Below are 25,950 nucleotides of genomic sequence, written 5' to 3'. Positions count from 1 at the left end.
AGTGCAGTCCCCTGTGTATGTTGCCAGGTGACGAGGCTTTGGCGAGGTGCTAACAGGTGCTGTCAACACAGCGAGTACAAAGTGTCAGGGTTCTACAGACATCCTCCCTGGATACTTAACATACACAAGCGGTAAAGGTGAGCGTTTTAAAAGTTATGTTATCATTCAGAATATAGAAGGATATACTGAAATGGAAGAACCGGATTATCTCTGTTTGTAGGTATGTTATTTTGAGTAAATCTTGACCTTTTTTTCATGACCGTCTGTATTTTCATCCTGCTCCTACAAAAGTCGCGAAAGATAAAATTAGAGGCTTGTGGAACAGCTAACAAGTAAATATCGAATTTGTGAAACTACAGGAGCAACGGGTAACACGAAGAAGTGTTTTTTGGCATTAAATGCATGGTAATTAATGTAAGGCGAAAGTGCAGCACCAAGAAACTATATAAAGACAGAAGCCCGGAAAGATCAGGATACAGGAAAACAATGTGATGTTGCAGCCCTCATAACATGTAACTGCTGTTTGTCTTTTCTTTTTCTGGTGCCTTCCCCCCTCGAACTGCTTCTTTTACCACTCTCTTTTTTCTTCTTTTTTTTCCCATGCCACCTTCCCATGCACTCCCTTCATTCTCAGGTCAGCCCATCTGTAGACACATATGGGTCAGAAAGAGCAACAAGGAATCATAAATCAATTACCCCACTCACATCCCACCCACTGCATCTCCCCTGGACCCACTATTTCACTGTGCCTACCCCCACCCACCCCACCATCATGATCACCTCGACTTAAAACTGAACTGTGTCCAGTACCCAGATTTATCTGCTATGAACCCCCCAGTTATAGGTGCCAGAATAATCAAGTTTGAATGTGGGCCCTCAACACTGAAGAAGAAGAAACAAAACAACTGTTATACGGTCTGTGCCTTCGATCCCTATTATCATCCCAAATAATTGATATTCCTAGCAAATGAAGCCAGTTTCTCTTTTCGCCAAAAGCAAACCCATGTCTTGCAATGACACAACCAGATCCTGGTCAAGACTGACATAAAAAGCTTTTTCTTTAAAATATTTTTTTCCAGAAAAAAAATATTTTAATTTCGAGTTGGAATACAACAGTCACATAGACAGTTCACTTATCCAGTTGTTTGACAACAGACCTGTTGGGCAGACACTGTCATTGTCAGGGAGGAAGATGGCAGAATGGGTTAAGACATTTATCTGGCAATACAGCATCCATGAGGGTGTGAGTTTGATTCCCTTTCTTGCCTGTTATCCTAAGTTTGACTGCAAAATCAAACTTTTCTAGTCATTTAGTTGTAAACCAAGGTCCTGTGTGCAGCACACACTTGGCAGAGTGGGAAGAACCCGTTTCAACATAAGTGTTGTACTCTGGCAAAATTCTGTAGAAGAAATTCACTCAGATAGGTGCACAAATACACATACATTATTTGTAGCCATGACTCTGCAGTCATGAAATAGATCTTCAGCAACACATGTAAGTGCTTTTGGGTGTCTTTTCATTGTCAGCAAAAGTAAGCATCTACAGGTAAATATGAATTTGAGTGTAGGTATGCACGTGTGCATGTAAATGTGTGTGCATGTCTTAAAATATATGTTTTTGTGTGGTGTGTGTGTGTGTGGTTTGTGAGTGTGTGCATGGCATGGGTGTGTGTGTGTGTGTGTACGTGTGTGTGTGTGTGTGTGCATGAACATGTGCTAATGTGTATGAGACACAGAGACTCAAGGAAGTATGAAAAAAAAACCCAACAGACAACAACAGAACAAAAAAAGACAAAACAATGAAAAAAAAGACAGAGACAGAGTGTCTATGTACTTTTGTCTTATAACCAGTACAACACCAAGCACACTTACCTGAACCATCTGAAAGGACAGAGACACTAACTTCTCTTCTTCTTCTTCTGCGTTCATGAGCTTCAACTCCCACGTTCACTTGTATATATGCGAGTGGGCTTTTTACGTGTATGACCGTTTTTACCCCGCCATGTAGGCAGCCATACTCCGCTTTCGGGGGTGTGCATGCTCGGTATGTTCATGTTTCCATAACCCACCGAACGCTGACATGGATTACAGGATCTTTAACGTGTGTATTTGATCTTCTGCTTGCGTATACACACGAAGGGGGTTCAGGCACTGGCAGGTCTGCACATATGTTGACCTGGGAGATCATAAATATCTCCACCCTTTACCCACCAGGCGCCGTCACCGTGATTCGAACCCGGGACCCTCAGATCGAAAGTCCAACGCTTTAACCATTCGGCTATGGCGCCCATCCAGAGACACTAACAAATGCTGAAGAGAAAGTTCTGCGGTCTGTCTTGTCTGCAGCCCATCAGCCACGATGCCGCAGCCACGCTCAGCACGCTCTGACATGAGCGACGGGGAGATGGAGGGGATTGCTGAGGCTGAGCTCAGCAAACTGCAGCGACAATTCCGCATCATGGAGAATGACCGTGCTGCCTACACTGAGGAGTCTCAGAACACCATCCGAAAACAGAAGTAAGTCTGAGATAACTGGACAATGTACCGCCACTGTGTGGTTTAGTTTGTGATCATGCTTCTTCCTCTTTTCTTCTTTTCTGTCTCTCTCGCTCTCTTTGTGCTGTTTGTTCCATTTGTGTATGATGCATACTGATGTATTGTATACATTATATATACATATATGTACATGTGTATTATATGTGTGTGTGTGTGTGTGTGTGTGTGTGTGTGTGAATCACTCACTACATTCATCCTAAAATATTGCACTCTTTCTCTCTCTGTCAGACTGTTGCTGCCTGTCTATCTCTCTCTTTATCTCTCTCTGTGTTTCTCTCTCTCTCTCTCTCTCTCTCAAACTGGTGTACATGGCAAGCTTTATACGGCCGTTAAGAGCATATATGATTCTGTCCTTGTGTGTGTACGTGATAAATGTAATTATTCTGATTTTTTCGAATGTCCATATGGTGTTAAACAGGGTTGTCTGCTAAGTCCCTTGTTGTTTTCGTTTTTCATTAATGAACTTGCTGTTGAAATATCAAAAAAGGGTAGACATGGAATTCAGATGATTCCAGGAGCAGTAGAATTGTTTTTGATGTTATTTGCAGATGATATTGTGCTTTTGTCTGATACGGCCATTGGATTGCAGAATCAACTAACTGTTTTAAAGCAAGAAGCAGACAGATTGCGGCTAACTGTAAATCTTGAAAAAACTAATGTTATAGTTTTTCGAAATGGGGGCCACCTTTCAGCACATGAAAAATGGTTTTATGGTGATAAAGAGTTAATAGTGACAAATTCCTATAAGTATCTGGGGATGTTATTTACCACGAAATTGAGTCTGTCGTCTGCTTGGGCTGAAACAAGCAAAAAAGGGAAAAAAGGGGTAATAGAAATTATTAAATCTTTTCGGAAGCTACATTCCATTGACATGAGCCTTTTCTGGAAATTGTTTGACACACAGGTTGAACCGGTTTTGACATATGCAGCAGAAATTTGGGGACTTTTGATTAATAGTCAACTCGAAAGGGTGCACACATTTGCTATTAAACGTTTTCTCGGCGTTCCACTACACTCATCAAACACAGCACTATATGGGGAAACCGGCAGATATCCACTGTATGTTAAGACTTTCGTAAAATGTGTAAAGTATTGGATTAAGTTGACAAGGCTACCGGCTTCCAGATTATGTAAGCAAGCGTATGAGATGATGTTACTTCAAGAAGAGAGAGGCAAACAAAACTGGGTTTATCAAATCAAAAAAACTCTAACTGAACATGGATTTGGACTTGTTTGGATGTGTCAAGGAGTGGGTTATGAAAATGTGTTTATCTCAGAATTTAAAGATAGATTGATAGCATGCTATAAACAAAATTGGCATGGAGAAATGGAAAGTAATGATAAATATAGCTGGTTCTTTTCCTTCAAGACAGCATTTCAGACAGAAAGATATATTTCAGTCATAACAAACAGGTGGCACAGAGTCAATCTTGCTAGATTTAGATTGAGAACAGTCGGGCTGAATGCTAATAAAAGATGGTTTGAGACAGGTGGATTAACATCTCCTTGTCCAATGTGTGGCGAGAATAAAGAGGATGAGATACATTTCATGTTCAGTTGCAAAGGATACGAGGAGGTTCGGGAAAACTGTACACTCTTTAAAACAGCTGCAGCAAAGAGGAAAGACCTGGTCAGTGTCTTAACATCAAATGACGAAAATATTATCCTCTCACTTGCAAAATACGTCTCAGAGGCAGTAGATACACGGAAAAAGAAAATAAATGATCAAAATGCCCGTTAATTCATAATATATACAAACATTAATGGTTTCCAAAATGATTTCTTTGAGGGTTAAAATTAGAAGCAGATAGAATTAGTATTTGGATGGTCAATCTGATGATGATGATGTTGTTGTTATTTTTTGTGTGTGTGTGCAATTTGTTGGCTGTTGTTTATTGATATAACCTTTGTAACATTAGGTGCGTTAGTTTTTGGTTTTTGTTCTGTTTTGTTTTACTTTTTCAAATGATTGGATAAAACGACACTGTAACTTCCCCTGCACCCCCCTGTCACATGGGCTGTTAAGCTAATGACAGTAAAGAGTCAAAGTGTCAAGTGTCTCTCTCTCTCTCTCTCTCTCTGTGTGTGTATCTCCCTGTCTCTGTCTATCTCTCTGTCTCTGTTTCTCTCTCTCTCTCTGTCTCTGTCTCTCTCTGCCTCTCTGTCTCTCTGTCTCTCTTCACTTTTTCTTTGTGTCTTTCCAGTACACAGACAGGGTTTGCATGGAGGAATATCAATACTTACCATGACTGTAGTGATATGTTCACACTGATGTTTGTCATGTTCACATTATGAAGTTGTCAATAATGGAGATGTCAGTGTCTGTGATGTTAACACGACGGAAATGTCAGTAATGTCTGTGATGTTCACATGTTGGACATGTCAGTTACGTCTGTTATGTTAACAGAGCGGAGATGTCAATTGTGTCTGTGATGTTCACAGAGAGGAAATACCAATTATGTCTGTGATGTTCACATGATAGAGATGTCAGTTGTGTCTGTGATGTTAAGAGGGCAGAGATCTCAATAATGCCTGTGATGTTCACTGAGTGAAGATGTCAATGATGTCTGTAATCACAAAGCAGTTATTTTAATGTCTGTGTTGTCCACAGTGGGGAGATGTCAGGTACGTCTGTGATATTCTGTTATTCACAGGGCAGAGATGTCAGTTACGTCTGTGATGTTCACAGGGTGGAGATGTCAGTACATCTGTGATGTTAACAGGGACAAGATTTCAGTAATGCCTATGATGTTCACTGATTGAAGATGTCAATGATGTCTGTATTCATAAAGCAGTTATTTCAGTGCCTGTGATGTTCACAGTGTTGAGATGTCAATGATGTCTGCGATGTCCACAGTGTGGAGATGTCAATTATGTCTGTGATGTTCACAGGATGGAGATGTCAGGGATGTCTGCAGTGTTCTCAGGATGAAGATGTCAGTGATGTCAGTGATGTCTGTGATGTTTGCAGGGTCAAGATGTCAATGAAGTTTGTCATGTTCTCAAGGCGGACATGTCAATGATGTCTGTGATGTTCACACAGTGAATTGTATCGTTTATTCATTTATAGTCTGTTCATCTAAGATGATGATATTAGACTGAAAATAAATGAGGGTTTTTTTTGTATTATTATTTTTTCTATCATAATGGTGATTCACATGGTGAAGATGTCAATCATGTCTGTGATGTTCGCAGGGTGAAGATGACAATAATGTCTGTGGTATTCTCGGGGTGAAGACGTCAGTGATATCTGTGATGTTCCCAGAGCGGAGATATCGCAGCTGGAGAGGGAGAAGCAGGAGTTTCTGAAGGAGCTGCGATTGGCCGAGTCACGAACCAATCAGATGATGGACGAAGATCACACCGACACACTGGTCACTTTGCTGGAGGCCAAAGGTCAGTCCCGTTCAAGACCAGCAGCGCAGCCCTGAACAACTTGACCTTAAGAGCAGCAGCTGATGGGTGGTGAAACACCACCCATTCCTTGCTCCTGCCCACCGTGCCTTCCCTTACCTGTTGTCAGCACTGGAGCAATGGTGGACATGATGAAAAACAGCAAGAAACGACATACAAACAAGTGACATGATGAAAAACAACAAACAAACAAACAACAGACGACTGGCATCATGGAAAACAACAACGAACAAACAAGCAAACAACTGACATAATGAAAAGCACCAACAAACAAACAACGAACGACTGACATGATGAAAAACAGCACTACCAAAGAGCAATCGGACAAAGAACCATATGTTACACAGCACAGAAAGACACAGGGGTTTTCAGGCACATTGAACACTAACATAATAATAATAATGGATACTTATATAGCACACTATCCAGAAATCTGCTCTGGGTGCTTTACTTGTGTTACAGACATGCATGAGAATGGCACAGAGGGCTCAAAACCCTAATAATTGTGTTATCACTCTGTGTTACAGACATGCATGAGAAAGACAAAGAGGACTATAAACCCTGATAATTAATTGTGTGATCCCCACCCCCCACCCCCCACCCCCACCTCCCTGTGTTACAGACAAGCATGGGAAAGACAAAAAGGGCAAGAAACCCTGATAATTGTGTGATTGCCCCGTGTTACAGATGAGCATGAGAAAGGCACAGAGCACTCCAAACCCTGATCTGATGCCCCCCCCCCCCCCCCCCCCCCTTCTCCCTGTGTTACAGACAAGCATGAGAAAGACAAAGAGGACTCTAAAACCTGATGATTGTGTGATCGCCATTTGTCATGGACAGGCATGGAAAGGCATAGAGAACTCCAAAGCCTGATAATCAGTTGTGTAATTGCCCTTTGTAACAGACGTGCATGAGAAAGACAAAGAAGGCTCTAAACCCTGATAATTGTGATGTGTGATAATTGTGTGATGCGTGATAATTGTGTGATTGCCCTTTGTCATAGACATGCATGAGAAAGACATATAGACTCAAATCCCTGATACTTAATTGTGTGAAATGCCCCCCCACCCCCACCCCATGTTACAGGCGAGCATTAGAAAGACATAGAGATGACCCCCATCCCTCCCCATATGTGTCACAGACGAGTACAAGAAAGAGACAGAGGACTCAAATTCCTGATAATCAATTGTGTGATACCCCCTTCCCCCCCCGCCCTGCCCCCCACCCCTCACCTCCAACCCCCCAATGTGTTACAGACGAGCACGAGAAAGACATCGACGAGGCGAAGCAGGAGCAGCAGGACCTTGATGAGAAGATCCGGGAGTGGGAGATGAAGATCAAGGAGCAGCACAAGAACATGGGGGGCGTGCACATGTCCGCCCAGCACACCACCCAGACCCTGAAGACCATCCGCGTGCTGGAGAACAGGCTTGACCAGGTGACCCTGTCATAGGCCACCTTTTTCAGCACACACACACCCATGCACACACCCACCAGCACACCCACACACCCACCAGCACACACACACCCACCAGCGCACACACACCCATGCACACAACCACCAGCACACACACACCCATGCACACACCCACCAGCACACACACACCCATGCACACACACACCAGCACACACACACCCATGCACACAACCACCAACACACACACACCCATGCACACACCCACGAGCACACATACACCCACCAGCACCCACCCACCAGCACACACACACACCCATGCACACACCCACCAGCACACACTCACCAGCATACACCCACCAGCACACACACACCCATGCACACATCCACCCATGCACACACCCACTAGCACACACACACCCATGCACACACCCACCAGCACACACACACCCACGCACACACACCCACCAGCACACACACACCCACCAGCACACACCCACGCACACACACCCACGCACACACCCACCAGCACACACCCACCAGCACACACACACCCATGCACACATCCACCCATGCACACATGCACCAGCACACACACACCCACGCACACACACCCACGCACACACCCACCAGCACACACCCACCAGCACACACCCACCAGCACACACACACACCCATGCACACAACCACCAGCACACACACACCCATGCACACACACCCACGCACACACCCACCAACACACACACCCACACACCCACCAGCACACACACACCCATGCACACACCCACCAGCACACACTCACCCATGCACACACACACCAGCACACACACACCCATGCACACAACCACCAACACACACACACCCATGCACACACCCATGAGCACACATACACCCACCAGCACCCACCCACCAGCACACACACACACCCATGCACACACCCACCAGCACACACCCACCAGCACACACACTCACCAGCATACACCCACCAGCACACACACACCCATGCACACATCCACCCATGCACACACCCACTAGCACACACACACCCATGCACACACCCACTAGCACACACACACCCACGCACACACACCCACCAGCACACACACACCCACCAGCACACACCCACGCACACACACCCACGCACACACCCACCAGCACACACCCACCAGCACACACACACCCATGCACACATCCACCCATGCACACATGCACCAGCACACACACACCCACGCACACACACCCACGCACACACCCACCAGCACACACCCACCAGCACACACCCACCAGCACACACACACACCCATGCACACAACCACCAGCACACACACACCCATGCACACACACCCACGCACACACCCACCAACACACACACCCACACACCCACCAGCACACACACACCCATGCACACACCCACCAGCACACACTCACCCATGCACACACCCACCAGCACACACACACCCATGCACACACACACCCATGCACACACCCACCAGCACACACTCACCCATGCACACACCCACCAGCACACACACACCCATGCACACACACACCCATGCACACACCCACCAGCACACACACACCCATGCACACACACACCCATGCACACACCCACCAGCACACACTCACCAGCACACACACACCTACCCACACCCAGGCACACCTTCACTTGCCTACACAACCACCCATGCACACACCCACCAGCACACACTCTCTCTGTGTCTCTCTCACTCCTGACATACACCCACACCCACCCACCCACATGCATTCCCCCCCTCCCACAAGCACACTAACCATCACCCCTCCTACAAACACACTAACCACCATCACCCCTCCCACAAGCACACTAACCATCACCCCTCCCACAAGCACACTAACCATCACCCCTCCCACAAGCACACTAACCATCACCCCCTCCCACAAGCACACTAACCATCACCCCTCCCACAAGCACACTAACCATCACCCCTCCCACAAGCACACTAACCATCACCCCTCCCACAAGCACACTAACCATCACCCCTCCCACAAGCACACTAACGCATGTATGCTCACAACCACCACCATGCATGGCACAGCTGATTGGGCCTAGCATGCAGAAGACTGGTTGCATGTAAGGAACCGTAGAGAAGATCCATTCTGAAAATAAGAGCACTAAAACCAGATGAGGTTATGTTGTAAAGTTATTGACAGTGAATCATACCTTGCTTGTGGCCTTTTCTTTTATCGTTAAAATGTCCATCTCGTTCTCTTCCTCTGTTTCTGTCTCTTCTCTGTCCATCTCCCCTGTTCCCCTATCTCAAAATATCTGCCTCCCCCCCTCCCCCCCTCTCTCTCCCTCCCTGTCTTTCTGTCTATCTCTCTCTGTCCCTCCCCTTTCAACCACTATCTCTTTCTCTCTAACCTCTCTCTTCCTCTCACTCTCTTATGTGACAGTTGATACTGTCATTTGATGGTGTTTTTGTGTGACAGTGTATTTTTCCTTTCATGGAACTTGCTACTTGTTTAATTATTCATTTAGCTATTAAGTTCGTTCATCCCTCCCCCTTGACTGTTGAAATTTCCATGTCTGAAAAACATTAAAACATCTCATTTCATTAGTTTCATTTCTCTCATCTTAAGGTACCTTGGATTTTAAACCATCTTTTAGCCATTTTAATTTCATTTCTCTCTCTGTGATAAAGGAAGATTGAACCAGCAAAAAAACAAAACAAAAAAACTATCAAAGCATGTGTTGACAGAAGACATTCTGTCTGTGTGCAGGCCAAGAAGCGATTCAACGACTGCCTGTCGAAGAACTCCAAACTGCGTGACGAGATCGAGAGCCTGAGGAATGAGCACAAGCGCTTTGAAAACCTGTACAAGAAGCTGGAGAAGGAACTGCGCAGCCTGCGGCGAGAGATGGGGGACGTGATTGAGAAGTCCACCGCTGCTTACGATGCCAGGTTTGCGATGCGTGGCTTGTCCTTTCTCTTTCCTTATCATCCGTCATCATTATTTGTATATCTGTATTTGTATTTGTATGAGTGCTCATACAAAGACCACATCACGAATGAAGAAGTCAAGAGACGCATCCGCAATGAAATCGGGCCCTATACTGACCTTCAAACACTCGCCAGACAACGAAAACTGAAGTGGTTTGGTCATGTCACACGCTCCTCTGGTCTTGCTAAAACAATCTTACAAGGCACAGTGAGGGGAGGAAGAAGAAGAGGCAGACAAAGGACGAGATGGGAGGACAACATTCGAGAGTGTACAGGCATGGAGCTGAGAGACACCCTGAGAGCGGCCGAGAGACGCGAGGACTGGAGAAAGGTGGTTGACAAAGCTTCGAAGGCGCCCCAAAGGATTCGGAATCTGAGGGATCGGTGACGGTGACGGTGACGATTTGTATTTGTATTTCTTTTCATCACAACAGATTTCTCTGTGTGAAATTCGGGCTGCTCTCCCCAGGGAGAGCGCGTCGCCATACTACAGCGCCACCCACTTTTTTGTATTTTTTCCTGTGTGCAGTTTTATTTGTTTTTCCTATCGAAGTGGATTTTTCTACAGAATTTTGCCAGGAACAACCCTTTTGTTGCCGTGGGTTCTTTTACGTGCGCTAAGTGCATGCTGCACACAGGACCTCGGTTTATCGTCTCATCCGAATGACTAGCGTCCAGACCACCACTCAAGGTCTAGTGGAGGGGGAGAAAATTTCGGGGGCTGTGCCGTGGTTCGAACCAGCGCGCTCAGATTCTCTCGCTTCCTAGGCTGACGCGTTACCTCTAGGCCATCACTCCACATCATCATCATCACCAACGTTTTCATCATTCTTCTCTTCTTCTTCTTCTTCTTCTGTCCTGTTGTCTCACATTTTAGGGGCACCACTGATGACCTGGCAACCAGTTCTCTCCATTTCTCCCTGTTCCTTGTCTCTCTCAGGGCGTCACCCCATCCCATGCCTGTCCATTCTGGGATATTGCCCTCCCGTCTCTTTTTCCTGTCTGCCTCTTTTTCTTCTTCCTTGCTCTATCATGACTGTGCCTTGCAGGATTGTCTTGCCAAGTGCTAATGATCGTGAGACGTGCCCATATCACTTCAGTTATGACATGATTCTGTGGCTCAATGCTCAGCTTATATCAGAGATCGATGTAAGCTTACAAATGGGTCAACAGCAAAGTGAGAGCAATATTATGATCAAGGGTTTCCCCACTGCAATGGGAATTCATTTACAGCTCAGTCTTTTGTGAAGGACTGTTACTCTCAAGCTAGGAGGTAGGAGTCCACTGGCTCTTAGCGCTGCAGTCTTTGGGGGTTGGGGGGTGGGAGTGGGGGCTAGCTGGCCTTTAGGGAACCATCCCAGTACCGACTGACCTAAAGCCCGAGTGAGTGGGGATGTATCTTAGGCAAGACGCTCTCCACTATATAATCAAATTTTAGCCCAGATGGTCAGAGACAGCAGTTGCCTTTGCCCCTTCTGTTGCTCTGATGGCCATAGTCAGAGACGACTGTTTATCATACTGTGTGTGAGGATGTATCTTGTGCAAGACACTCTCCACTACAATCAGACTCTAGCCCACATAATCAGGGACAGCAGTTGACCCCTCTGCTGCTCTGATGGCGATAGTCGGACACAGACTGACCGTCAAACTGTGTTGTCCAAACAGAGACGATGCCAAGGCCATGATGATCATCCTGAAGGAGAAGGCCGGACAAGGACAGATGCCTGTACAAATTGTATGTGACGCTGTATATGTACAGACATTACATGTATAAAGTGTGACACAACGCCTGTTTATGTACAAAATTGCAACTTGACACTCAGTGTGTCAAACATGTGACATGACGCTGTGGGCGTGTGTTGTCCCAAACAGAGATGACGCCCAGGCCAAGATGATCATCCTGAAGGAGAAGGCGGACAAGGACATGCAGCAGCACAACACAGAGATGAAGGAGCTGGTGCGCATCATCGACCATGACCGCAAGCTGAAGGAGTTCATGGGCATCAAGGGCCAGGAGAGGCAGGAGGACCCCCAGCTGGTGGCCTGGAGGCAGAAGAAAGGTCAGGGTCAGGGCCTGAGGTCACTGGGAGGTCATGTGGGTCACTGGTTGTGTGTATATATCTGTGGGGGTGTGGGGGGGTCAGGGTGGGGAGGGGGAGGTGGTCGGGGGATGGTTGTGGGGGTGAGTGGGTATGTGTGTGTGTGTGTGTGTTGGTGCATGCAGGTTCACTGAGTGTGGCCAGTTTTTTTGAAAATTTTTGTTTTGTTTTTCAATCATTTGCTTTCTGTGTATCTTTCACTGTATCACATTTAGTTGGGGTTTTTGTTGCTGGGTTTTTTTTTTTTATTATTCATTTTTTAAATGGCTTGATCAGTGTTGGAATAATGTGAAGGTCTGGCTTCTGCATCTTGTTTTTGTTTTGTTTTGTTTTTGTTTGTTTTTTCTTTCTGCATATTTTTCATTTGATTGTGTTTGTTTCTTTCATTTAATTATTTAATTCTAAAGGCCTGACAAGCACATTGGGTTTATGTGAAGGTAAGATATCTGCTTCATGGTCTGTTTGTTTTCCCCTATTTTTCTTATGTTTTTTTGTGTTTTTTTCACAGCAGATGTGGTGCACCATATTTGTATTTGTATTTCTTTTTATCACAACAGATTTCTCTGTGTGAAATTCGGGTTGCTCTCCCCAGGGAGAGCTTATCGCTATACTACAGCGCCACCCTGTTTTTTTCAAAGTGGATTTTTTTCTACAGAATTTTGCCAGGAACAACCCTTTTGTTGCCATGGGTTCTTTCATGTGTGCTAAGTGCATGCTGCACATGGGACCTCGGTTTATCGTCTCATCCGAATGATTAGCGTCCAGACCACCACTCAAGGTATAGTGGAGGGGGAGAAGATATCGGCGGCTGAGCCATGATTTGAACCAGTGCGTTCAGATTCTCTCACTTCCTAGGCGGAAGCGTTACCTCTAGGCCATCACTCCACATCCATATATGGATCAGTCTGAACACCTTGAAACTGAACAGTGTGTCGTGGGCAGTGAATAACAGTCTGTTTACATATGATCGGATGTTGCAGGAGCAATGAACGATGGAATTGTTGACAGGTTGTTGACAAGGTGATGGGGTGTTACAGAGGCAATGAATGATGGAATTGTTGACAGATTGTTGACAAGATGATTGGATGTTGCAGAGGCAGTGAATGATGGGATTGTTGACAGATTGTTGACAGCTGATTTGGTGTTACAGAGGCAGTGAATTGATAGGACTGTGACATATGACTGGGTGTTACAGAGGCAGTGAATTGATAGGACATGTGACATATGGCTGGGTGTTACAAAGGCAGTGAATTGATAGGACATGTGACGGGCGCAATAGCCGAGTGGTTAAGCGTTGGAGTGTCAATCTGAGGGTCCCGTGTTCGAATCACGGTGACGGCGCCTGGTGGGTGAAGGGTGGAGATTTTTACGATCTCCCAGATCAACATGTGCAGACCTGCTAGTGCCTGAACCCTCTTCGTGTGTATATGCAAGCAGAAGATCAAATACGCACGTTAAAGATCCTGTAATCCATGTCAGCATTCGGTGGGTTATGGAAACAAGAACATACCCAGCATGCACACCCCTGAAAACGGAGTATGGCTGCCTACATGGCGGGGTAAAAACGGTCATACACGTAAAAGCCCATCCGTGTGCATACAAGTGAACGTGGGAGTTGCAGCCCCCGAACGCAGAAGAAGAAGAAGATAGGACATGTGACACATGACTGGGTGTTACAAAGGCAGTGAATAATAGGACATGTGACATACGACTGGGTGTTACAGAGGCAGTGAAATTGATAGGACATGTGACATATGACTGGGTGTTACAGAGGCAGTGAATAATAGGACATGTGACATACGACTGGGTGTTACAGAGGCAGTGAATTGATAGGACATGTGACATATGACTGGGTGTTACAGAGGCCCAGGAAGCAGAGAAGAAGAAGGAGAGTCAGGAGGACTCTGTGGAGACATACGAGGCTGCTTTCCACAAGATCAAGGAGATGACAGGAGAAGATGACCTTGACCTTTTGGTGAACCGTTTCATCAGTGTGGAGGATGGCAACTTCGCTCTGTTCAACTACGTCAACGAGCAGAACAACGAGATTGAAAGACTCAATGATGAAATTTATGCAGTGAGTCCGTTTTTGTTGTTGTTGTTTTGTTGTTTTTTCAATATGGCGTGAAAAGAGCAGAGTAATTATTCTAAAATTCACAGGAAGAAATGCTGTACCAAAATGTGCGGATGCAGGTTCAACATGCAGGGTATCAGTGTGATGATGATGCTGCTGCTGCTGCTGCTGATGATGATATTGATGAGGATATCAAGCTGAAGATAGAGCAGTTCAAGGCGAAGGGCATCAATGATGACAATGACGATGATGATGACAATGATGAAGACAGTGATAATGATGACAATGATGATGTATGTGCATATCAAACGGGAGATTGAGCAGTTAATGGCGCAGGGTATCAGTGATGATGATGATAATGATGATACTGATGATGATAATGATGATAATGATGATGATGTGTGCAGATCAAGCAGGAGCAGTTCAAGGTGCAGGGCGTCAGTGATGATAATGACGATGATGGTGATGACGATGAAGATGATGGTGGTGATGATGATGATGATGATGATGGTGATGATGATGATGATGACGATGACGACGATGATGATGATGACGATGATGATGGTGATGATGATGATGAGGATGGTGATGATGATGATGATGATGATGATGATGACGACGATGATGATGATGATGATGATGATGATGATGGTGATGATGATGATGATGATGATGAAGACAGTGATGATGATGATTATGATGATGATGATGATGATGATGATGAATTCAGTGATGATGATGATGATGATGAAGACAGTGATGATGATGATGATGATAATGACAATGTTGATGATGTATGTGCAGATCATGCAAGAGATAGAGCAGATTGAGGCGCAGGGCAATGATGATGATGAGGATGACGATGAAGAGGATGACAATGACGATGATGATGATGTGTGCAGATCAAGCAGGGGATAGAGCAGTTCAAGGTGCAGGACATCAGTGTTAATGACGACGATGATGATGATGATGATGATGACACAGATGAGAACGTACGTACGTATCAAGCTGAAGATAGAGCAGTTCAAGGCGCAGGACATCAATAATGACGACAATGATGATGAAAATGACGAATGATGATGATGATGTATGTGCAGATCATGCAGGAGATCGAGCAGTTCAAGGGGCAGGGCATCAATGATGATGATGAAGATGAAGATGATGACAATGATGAAGACAATGAAGATGATGATGACAGTGATGATGATGATGATGATGATGATGATGTGTGCAGATCAAGGAGGAGATTGAGCAGTTCAAGGGGCAGGGCATCAGTGATGATGATGAAGACGATGAAGGTGATGACAGTGATGATGATGATGATGATGATGATGTGTGCAGATCAAGGAGGAGATCGAGCAGTTCAAGGGGCAGGGCATCAAGCTGGAGCAGCAGCGACAGGTCATCCTCCGACAGCTGGAGGAGAAGCAGAACTCGGCACAGGTGGAGGCCGACGACTACGAACAGAAATACAAAGAGGTGGCCAAGATCCTGGATCAGCTCAAAGCAGGTACATATATATATATATATATATATATATATATATATATATATATATATATATATATATATATATATATATATATATATATATATATATATATATATACATATGTATGCCGATGGTCCGTTTCGTCTGCTCTCTGTTGATGGTTCTGTTGTTATCAGTTGATGCCTTAAAGCAGGTACACGTCTGTCAATGTTCTGTGTTGTCTGTTCTCTGTTGATGGTTCTGTTGTTATCAGTTGAAGGCCATGATGTCTGTTACCAGTTCATGGCTGTTGATAGCCATGTTGTCTGCTGTTTATAGCTGTGTTGACTGTTGGTTGATGGCTGTGTTGTCTGTTGTTTGATGGCTGTGTTGTCTGTTGTTTGAGAGCTGCGTTGTCTGCCGTTTATAGCTGTGTTGACTGTTGTTTGATGGCTGTGTTGTCTGTTGTTTGAGAGCTGAGTTGTCTGTTGTTTGAGAGCTGAGTTGTCTGCCGTTTATAGCTGTGTTGACTGTTGTTTGATGGCTGTGTTGTCTGTTGTTTGAGAGCTGTGTTGTCTGTTGTTTGAGAGCTGAGTTGTCTGCCATTTATAGCTGTGTTGTCTGTTGTTTGATGGCTGTGTTGTCTGTTGTTTGAGAGCTGTGTTGTCTGTTGTTTGAGAGCTGTGTTGTCTGCCATTTATAGCTGTGTTGACTGTTGTTTGATGGCTGTGTTGTCTGTTGTTTGAGAGCTGTGTTGTCTGTTGTTTGAGAGCTGAGTTATCTGTTGTTTGAGTGCTGTGTTGTCTGTTGTTTGATGGCTGTGTTGTCTGTTGTTTGATGGCTGTGTTGTCTGTTGTTTGATGGCTGATGGCTGTGTTGTCTGTTGTTTGATGGCTGTGTTGTCTGTTCTTTGATGGCTGTTTGTCTGTTGTTTGATGGCTGTGTTGACTGTTGTTTGATGGCTGTGTTGTCTGTTGTTTGATGACTGTGTTGTCTGTTGTTTGAGAGCTGTGTTGACTGTTGTTTGATGGCTGTGTTGTCTGTTGTTTGAGAGCTGTGTTGACTGTTGTTTGATGGCTGATGGCTGTGTTGTCTGTTGTTTGATGGCTGTGTTGTTCTCTGTTGTTTGATGGCTGTGTTGTTGTCTGTTGTTTGATGGCTGTGTTGTTCTCTGTTGTTTGATGGCTGTGTTGTTGTCTGTTGTTTGATGGCTGTGTTGTTGTCTGTTGTTTGAGAGCTTCATTGACTGCTGTTTGATGGCTGTGTTGTCTGTTGTTTGATGGCTGTTTTGTTTGCGGTTGATTGTTGTATGCACAAAATTGTTTTATTGAACTTTTCACAGTTAAAAAAAATCAGCAGGGACTGGGAGGTGAGAGTGGGAGGGGACATTATGATACTTGTACAGCATCACACAATAGGAGACTGTACATGGATTAGGACCTTAACATTTCCCATGTGTGACTGAAGAAGAACACTCAGGGATCTATTTGTACAGCATCACACAATAGGAGACTGTACATGGATTGGGACCTTAACATTTCCCATGTGTGACTGAAGAAGAACACTCAAGGATGTACTTGCACAGCATCACACAATATCAGACTGTACATGGATTAGGACCTTAACATTTCCCATGTGTGACTGAAGAAGAACACTCAAGGATGTACTTGTACAGCATCACACAATAGGAGACTGTACATGGATCAGGACCTTAACATTTCCCATGTGTGATTGAAGAAGAACACTCAAGGATGTACTTGTACAGCATCACACAATGGGAGACTGTACATGGATCAGGACCTTAACATTTCCCATGTGTGATTGAAGAAGAACACTCAAGGATGTACTTGTACAGCATCACACAATAGGAGACTGTACATGGATCAGGACCTTAACATTTCCCATGTGTGATTGAAGAAGAACACTCAAGGATGTACTTGTACAGCATCACACAATAGGAGACTGTACATGGATCAGGACCTTAACATTTCCCATGTGTGACTGAAGAAGAACACTTAGGGATCTATTTGTACAGCATCACACAATAGGAGACTGTACATGGATTGGGACCTTAACATTTCCCATGTGTGACTGAAGAAGAACACTCAAGGATGTACTTGCACAGCATCACACAATATCAGACTGTACATGGATTAGGACCTTAACATTTCCCATGTGTGACTGAAGAAGAACACTCAAGGATGTACTTGTACAGCATCACACAATAGGAGACTGTACATGGATCAGGACCTTAACATTTCCCATGTGTGATTGAAGAAGAACACTCAAGGATGTACTTGTACAGCATCACACAATAGGAGACTGTACATGGATTGGGACCTTAACATTTCCCATGTGTGACTGAAGAAGAACACTCAAGGATGTACTTGCACAGCATCACACAATATCAGACTGTACATGGATTAGGACCTTAACATTTCCCATGTGTGACTGAAGAAGAACACTCAAGGATGTACTTGTACAGCATCACACAATAGGAGACTGTACATGGATCAGGACCTTAACATTTCCCATGTGTGATTGAAGAAGAACACTCAAGGATGTACTTGTACAGCATCACACAATGGGAGACTGTACATGGATCAGGACCTTAACATTTCCCATGTGTGATTGAAGAAGAACACTCAAGGATGTACTTGTACAGCATCACACAATAGGAGACTGTACATGGATCAGGACCTTAACATTTCCCATGTGTGATTGAAGAAGAACACTCAAGGATGTACTTGTACAGCATCACACAGTATCAGACTGTATATGAACTATGCAGATTGTTTCCCCCCTTTGATCGCATAGAAAATCAACTTTGATACTTGAAGTTCCTGTGTTTGATTGAAGAAGTACACTCAAGTACGTACTGAAACCGATTTTGGAGAAAATTTGCCCATAAATCACTGTATATAGAACAGGTAAACAGCTGACCTTGACATAAAAGGACAATGTTTTAAAACATCATTTTCATCATATCTGTAAACATTATCATTCAAGGGAAGAGCATTAAATCTGACCTGAGACAAGATTGAACTCTTTCACTGCCATGGGTGAATTCAGTTGACTAGACGGTGCACTGCCATAGGTGAGTTTTGTCGACATCGAGGGGTCATGTTTATACAGCTGCAGCCAGTTTCCCCGCCAATAGAACAATGACTAACCTTTGCCCCCATCACCAAGTTTGAAGTGAACAAGTCCATTGTGCTGTTTTGACATGAACCAAGGCCTGCGACAGAAACTTGGCAATGAAAGAGTTTATTTGAAAAAAAAAAATCTATGGTGATGTGTGTGTGTGTGTGTGTGTGTGTGTGTGTGTGTGTGTGTGTGCAGGCATCGACTCCCTGTTCAACAAGATCAACTGTGACCGCTCGGCCATCGACGACATGCTGGGTGCCGCCACTGGGGTGACGGAGGGCAACATGCTGCAGTACCTGGGCATCATTGAACAGCGCACCAACGAACTGCTAGCCGTGCAGACCTACATCAACTCTAAGGTGTGTAGGGGGGGAGGGAGGGGGAGTGTAGGGGGGGTGGGGGGGGGAAGGGGGGCTGGGGAGAGGGAGGAGCAGGGGTGTGTGTGTGTCGGAGGGGGAGGGGGGGGGCGATGTGTGTGTGTTAAAGAGACTCTGTGTGTGTGTGTGTGTGTGTGTGTGATAAAGAGACTGTGTGTGTGTGTGTGTGTGTGTGTATGTAGTCCGGTTCTGGAATGATTTTCCAAGGAAAAAATTGCAACAGTCAGTTTTTTTGCTTCAGTCGACTCTAAAAATCAGCAGCAACAACATATCCAAAAGGGAGAAAAAGGGAGATACGGGAAACTGGATTAAAATTAAATAAAAGATAATTCATTTCACCAAGATAAGCTTTTTAGTCCGCAAGGAGAGCCATACTTCGCCATGCACAAGGCAGCGCGCTGACCCCGAGGTCAGAGCAAGAATGCCACGCCGCTCACAGGAAATGATAAGATAAACAAGTGATGGCGGACGCTGAGTCGTCGTCTGCTGCAACTTATCCTGGTGAATAAAATGGTAATCTTTTACATCTAGTGTGCAAATACAGCAACACAAGTGTTTTAATGAATTTATCTTTGATACATGTCATGTGTGACTGGAAAATATAATTCTAAAAGACAACAGCATAAATTAAAGCTGGCGAGCAAAGCACTGGCAGTGTGCAGTTGTTTTTTGTATGGAACAATTTTTCCGTCAAAAAGTTATATTGCTCTCTCTTTCTCTATACACACACACACACACACACACACACACACACACACACACACTGTGTGTGTGTGTGTGTGTGTGTGTGTATTTCTTACTCAGTGAAACACTGGAAATGTGTCTGAAGTTATCACAAGATGATTGTGGGTAAGTACGTAAAAAGTAATACATTATTATATCTTTTCAGAAATTAAAACGTGAAAAGAGCGAAAATAGCAGTTTGTGTGAAAAAAATTCGTATATGGTAAGCGTACACTAAATGAGATGACTGATAGAAAAAAGTGTTGATTTTCCCCACTTCCTTCTTTTCTTACATGTGGGACATTGCTGTATCTTATGTGGAAAACTGTAACTTGATGGCGACAACACAGTGTAGACTGTTCAGTCAGAAGAAGCTGTGGAAGGACTCCAGAAAGCATCATGCCGAGAGAGGGGACAATTACACATTTCATCTTGGACAGAGACTTCACAAAAATGCCAACACGATAATACAAACGCCAATTCAATAAATAGTGACTTTGAGCGAAACATTATGAAGAAAAAACTGAAGAACACTCGCCCGTTAAACTCCGAAGAAAGGTTGACAAACCATTTAGAACAAAATTTCTTACTTTGGGCAGTCGGAAACATATGATAGAGTAAGGACACAGACACAGTGTTCGCCGTTCTGTCTTATGAATGTGAAAAAAGTCTCCTGGAGAAATGTTTTGAGAGGGGCGACCAGTGGGCACAGACCGTAAGAGACTGTATCAAGTCTGTTAACGATCTGCATGCAGCAGATGCAATGCATCACCAACACCATAGTGTCAATTTTAGAACAAACAAAAATACTCCACAAAGCGCTTGTCTTGAACCATCAACAACGGGAATTTAAACCATCCGACACGAAAGGGTAGACCAGCTGATGAAGAGTGAAAAGCTGCATTTCTCAGAGTGGTACAGTTTCTGTTGGAAAATGATGATGAACAAATCACACTAACAGGTCTCCAAGAGAAAATGCGACAGCTTCTTAAGAAACCTGGACAGAAAAAAGAACCCTACACTGAAAGAAACCCACGACAAAAGTTACAGGATCGTTTTGGGGGAAACCATCATTATCACATCAATTACAGGAAAAGCAAATGCTGTTACTTTCAAAACAACTGTTGAAAAGATTATCAAAGACTTTTCCAAAGAAACAAAGACTGACGACGAAACAGAAAAAGAAACTTCGTATCATTCAAACAGCTGCTTCACTTCTCCTGTCAGACACCAAGGCCATGGTCACATCGAAAGAGCACTACCCACTGAGTTCTGACATTGCTAGCTTGGATAAAAACTTAGAATACCTTCAACCATCAGTCAAACTCTTTCTTGATTATCTGCTTCACGACAACAACAACAAAAGATTGTCAACTGAAGATCGCTCCTCTTGGTCAGACATCCAAGTAGCAAGACCAAAGGTCGTAATATCAAATTTACATTAGGTCTCGGAGTTCATCATCTGATCGGTTCGAAATATTTAGTTGGTCATTTGAGAAAACTAGGGTTCTCTTCTTCATATGCTGAAGTTAAGAGATTTGAGCAGTCTGCAGCACTGACCCAAGGCGTTAACACTGAAGGTTTGACTCCAACCAGTTATGCGCAGTTTGTGGCACTGTGACCACAACATCCAAACAATTGATGGGACTGGCACCTTCCATGGCATGGGAATGATAGCTGCTGACACTCCTGCCAACAGCAGTAACAGAGCCATCAAAAAGGACCAAACTGCCTCGGTTGAGAAAGTGAAAAGCACTTGGAAAATCCCAGTAAAAATAGTTCACTTTTCCAACTCTGAGCTGAAGTTAGAATATGGTCTTCTTGATGTCAGTCATACTGCCGTCAAAAATTTCATTGACCTTTTGTGGAAAATTTCACGGCTATTACGCTCTCCGCGACCAGGCTGGTCAGGAACTATGCAAGCAGTGTGTGATGGCCCCTTCCCAGGACGAAGCTGCTTCACCTTCCTACCCATGATTGATATGGACCCCACAGACTTGTCAGCATTGGCAAACCAGTTCCATGTGACTCCAGTCACCACCTTTGATCAAACTCTCTGTGGAAGTCAAGGATAATTGTAGCCTGTGAACCAGATGGCAGCCCACTCCACTCCATTGTCTTACTGTTTCGCGGCTTTCATACAGAAATGAACTTTCTTCGTTCCATAGGATGATCATGGCAGGATCTAGTCTTCAGCAGTTGCTGGAAGTGATATTTGCACCGAATGCCATAATTCAAATGTTGACAGGAAAACTGTGGCTGTTCAATAACATTTTTTTGTTCATCGATTTGTTTTTGTTGTTGTGGTTGATTATATTTCACTGTTCCGTGTTTTAAGGAGGAAAAAAGTGATGCTGAAGGAAGCCGAAACACTTACGTTTTGGTCATGTTCTTTCTATCACGGCAGCATTATGATTAGCTATTAAGGTATTTAATATCATACTAACTGCATAGTTTATGTTTTGCCCTTTCTCTTCATTTATACAGCAAAAGGCTGCTAGGTTTGTATTCGGGAGTGTACAGTATTTTGAAAAAATGAGCCATAATCGTGCGCCAGAAAAGGCTGTGATCACGCGCGTAACACACGGCAACAAGGAAGTGAAGCTGCAGTGTGGGGCCCACCCCATATGCTTTTGAACTGACCGCTAAACTGTTTCACAGTTTATTGAATATGGGTATATATATATATATATATAAATTCTGCAAGCATATGGCGCTAATTAAAAACAATGTATATCAGAACCTTTCCAATGAATGGTTACTCGACCATGTTTTACTGGCCGCAGTCCTGTTCTAAAAATAGAGCATTTAACATCATCAGTTTCATCGAAATTATACAGATATGGCACATTTTCCCAATCAACACGCTAAATTATGTTAAATTCTGCTGATTTATAACGATACCTATCCAACGAATGGTCACTTGGCCATGTTTACACTGAGCGCAGCTCTACTGTAGAAATAGAGCATATGTGACGTCATTTCATCAAAATTATAAACAAACTAAGAGTTCAATCAATCTCCCTTTTTCACAATGTTTTTATTACAATAGGTACTATCCAAAAACAACATAAAACAAACTGTTGCAATTTGTTCCTAACTTGCCTTATTTAATTCGTTCCACAACCGGACTAATGTGTGTGTGTGTGTGTGTGTGTGTGTGTTTGTGATTTGTTGCATGCATGGTGGTTGATATGACAGACATTGAGACACATACTGGTTGCCATTACAGACACATGGTTGACACAGCAGAAACATGGTTGACACGACAGACACATGCTGTTTGACATGAAAGACACATGGTTGACTCAACAGACAAGGGTGGCTGACATGGCAGACACATGGTTGACACAACAGACACATGCTGTTTGACATGACGGACACATTGACATGACAGACAACCTGGTTGACACAACAAACACAAACTGGTTGACATGACAGACACAAGCTGGTTGACATAACAGACACAAGCTGGTTGACATGACAGACACAAGCTGGTTGACACAACATTCACAAACTGGTTGACATGACAGACACAAGCTGGTTGACACGACAGACACAAGCTGGTTGACACAATAGACACAAGCTGGTTGACATGACAGACACATGGTTGACACGACAGACATAAGCTGGTAGACATGACAGACACAAGCTGGTTGACATGACAGACACAAGCTGGTTGACATGACAGACACAAGCAGCTGGTTGACACGACAGACACATGGTTGACACGACAAACACAAGCTGGTAGACATGACAGACACAAGCTGGTTGACATGAAGACACAAGCAGCTGGTTGACACGACAGACACATGGTTGACACGACAAACACAAGCTGGTAGATATGACAGACACATGGTTGACATGACAGACACATGGTAGACCTGACAAACACAAGCTGGTGGACACGACAAACACAAGCTGGTCGACACGACAAACACAAGCTGGTAGACATGACAGACACAGTACAAACTGACAGGTAGCGGCTGGACATGGTGGTCTGACACGCTGACATTTACACACTGCACGGTGACGACACTGACACGGGTGATGTGCACGATGGTTGCAGGACGCAGACAAGTACGACCCCAAGGGTCCAGGCCTGCTGGGTGAGGGCCCGTCTCCCCCACAGCAACAGATCCCCGTTTTCCCTCCCGCCGTCGGGTGAGGCTCTTCCGCTTGTCTTTTCTTTTCTTTTTTTTTTTTTTTTTTTACACTTCTCTTCCCAAACACATGGTTTTCTTAGCGCTTCCTCTTTGTCTTTTTACACATCTGTCCCCAAATGCAAGGTTTTCTTTGCTCTTTCTCTTGTCTTTTTTTTTACACATCTCTCCCCAAACATATGGTTTTCTTTGCTCTTCGTCTTGTCTTTTTACACGTCTGTTTCCAATAACATGGATTTCTTTGCCCTTCATCTTGTCTTTTTACACATCTGTCAATAAACACGTTGTTTTCTTAGCTCTTTATCTTGTCTTTGTACACATCTCGCCCCAGACACTTTGCTTTGATTTTCTCGCAGACAGGTACTCAGAACTGGAGGCTGGTGGCAGTGTCTTTTATTTTCAAAGTTAATGGGTGATCGTGGCAATCCCCCACCCCCACCCCCACCCTCCACTGTATTGGCGCTGGTTCACTGTTAAGAAGCAAAGTCCATTTGAATCCCTCTCACAGTATGTTGTTGTTGTTGTTGACTTTTAGAAGCAATATCCCTTTGTACCCCCCCCCCCTCCACCCCCTTTCTCCTCTCACTGTGTGTTGATGCTGTTTACTGTAAAAAGCAGTGTCCATCTGCCATCTCTCACTGTGTTTGTTGTTTCTGTTTACTGTAAAAAGCAGTGTCCATTTGCCATCTCTCACTGTGTGTTGATGCTGTTTACTGTAAAAAGCAGTGTCCATTAGCACCCCTCATCACTGTGTTGGTGCTGTTTACTTTTGGTAGCAATATCCATTTGGTCCCCCACGCCCAACCGTACCTCTTCTAACCATGTATCGGTACCGTTCACAGTAAGAAACAATGTCCCTTTGTAACCCCCACCTCTCACAGCGTGTTGGTACCGTTCACTGTAAGAAACAATGTCCCTTTGTAACCCCCACCTCTCACAGCGTGTTGGTACCGTTCACAGTAAGAAGCAATGTCCCTTTGTAACCCCCACCTCTCACATCGTGTTGGTGCCGTTCACTGTAAGAAACAATGTCCCTTTGCCCCCCCCCCTCCCCCCTGTGTATTGATGCTGTTTAAAGCAATGTCCATTTGCCCCCCTCTCACAATGTGTTGTTGCTTTTTTCCTGTAAGAAATATGTCTATCACTGTGTATTAGTGGTGTACTGTAAGAAGCAATGTCCCTTTGCACTCCACCCCCTTCACTGTGTATTAGTGATGTGAACCGTAAGAAACAATGTCCGTTTGGCCCCCCCTCTCTCACTGTGTATTGGTGCTGTTCACTACCACAGGGATGAATTTGAGAGTGACGGCAGTGAAGCCAGCGAAGATGAGATGCGACCTTTCACCCGCACGGAACTGCAGGCCAAGGTGATGAAGACGGTGCAGAAGCGGGAGTCAGCAGCGAGGAAGGAAGGCTTCAAGTACGACCTATCCAACGCCAGGGAGAAGGCCCAGAAACACAAACAGAAAGACGGGAAGAAGTAAACGCTATCACCTGGAACTGCCTGCAAAGGGAATGGGGAAAGGGGGGT

The 25,950-nt window shown here is 44.5% G+C and overlaps 1 protein-coding gene across 1 annotated transcript; it reads left to right on the top strand.

Moving 5' to 3' along the window:
- The first annotated feature begins 18 nt into the window (after positions 1-18).
- LOC143287700 (outer dynein arm-docking complex subunit 1-like) lies at positions 19-25,950 on the top strand. The gene is made up of 11 exons (XM_076595913.1): positions 19-137; positions 2,347-2,517; positions 5,822-5,952; positions 7,227-7,408; positions 10,145-10,326; positions 12,238-12,425; positions 14,327-14,541; positions 15,880-16,048; positions 19,352-19,515; positions 24,326-24,420; positions 25,708-25,950. The coding sequence occupies exons 2-11, from the start codon at positions 2,360-2,362 to the stop codon at positions 25,901-25,903; spliced, it is 1,680 nt and encodes a 559-aa protein (XP_076452028.1). The 5' UTR covers positions 19-137; positions 2,347-2,359; the 3' UTR covers positions 25,904-25,950.

Source organism: Babylonia areolata, chromosome 11 (genome assembly GCF_041734735.1).
Source record: "Babylonia areolata isolate BAREFJ2019XMU chromosome 11, ASM4173473v1, whole genome shotgun sequence".
Taxonomy (NCBI): domain Eukaryota; kingdom Metazoa; phylum Mollusca; class Gastropoda; order Neogastropoda; family Buccinidae; genus Babylonia; species Babylonia areolata.
This window is presented reverse-complemented; position numbering and strand designations above follow the sequence as displayed.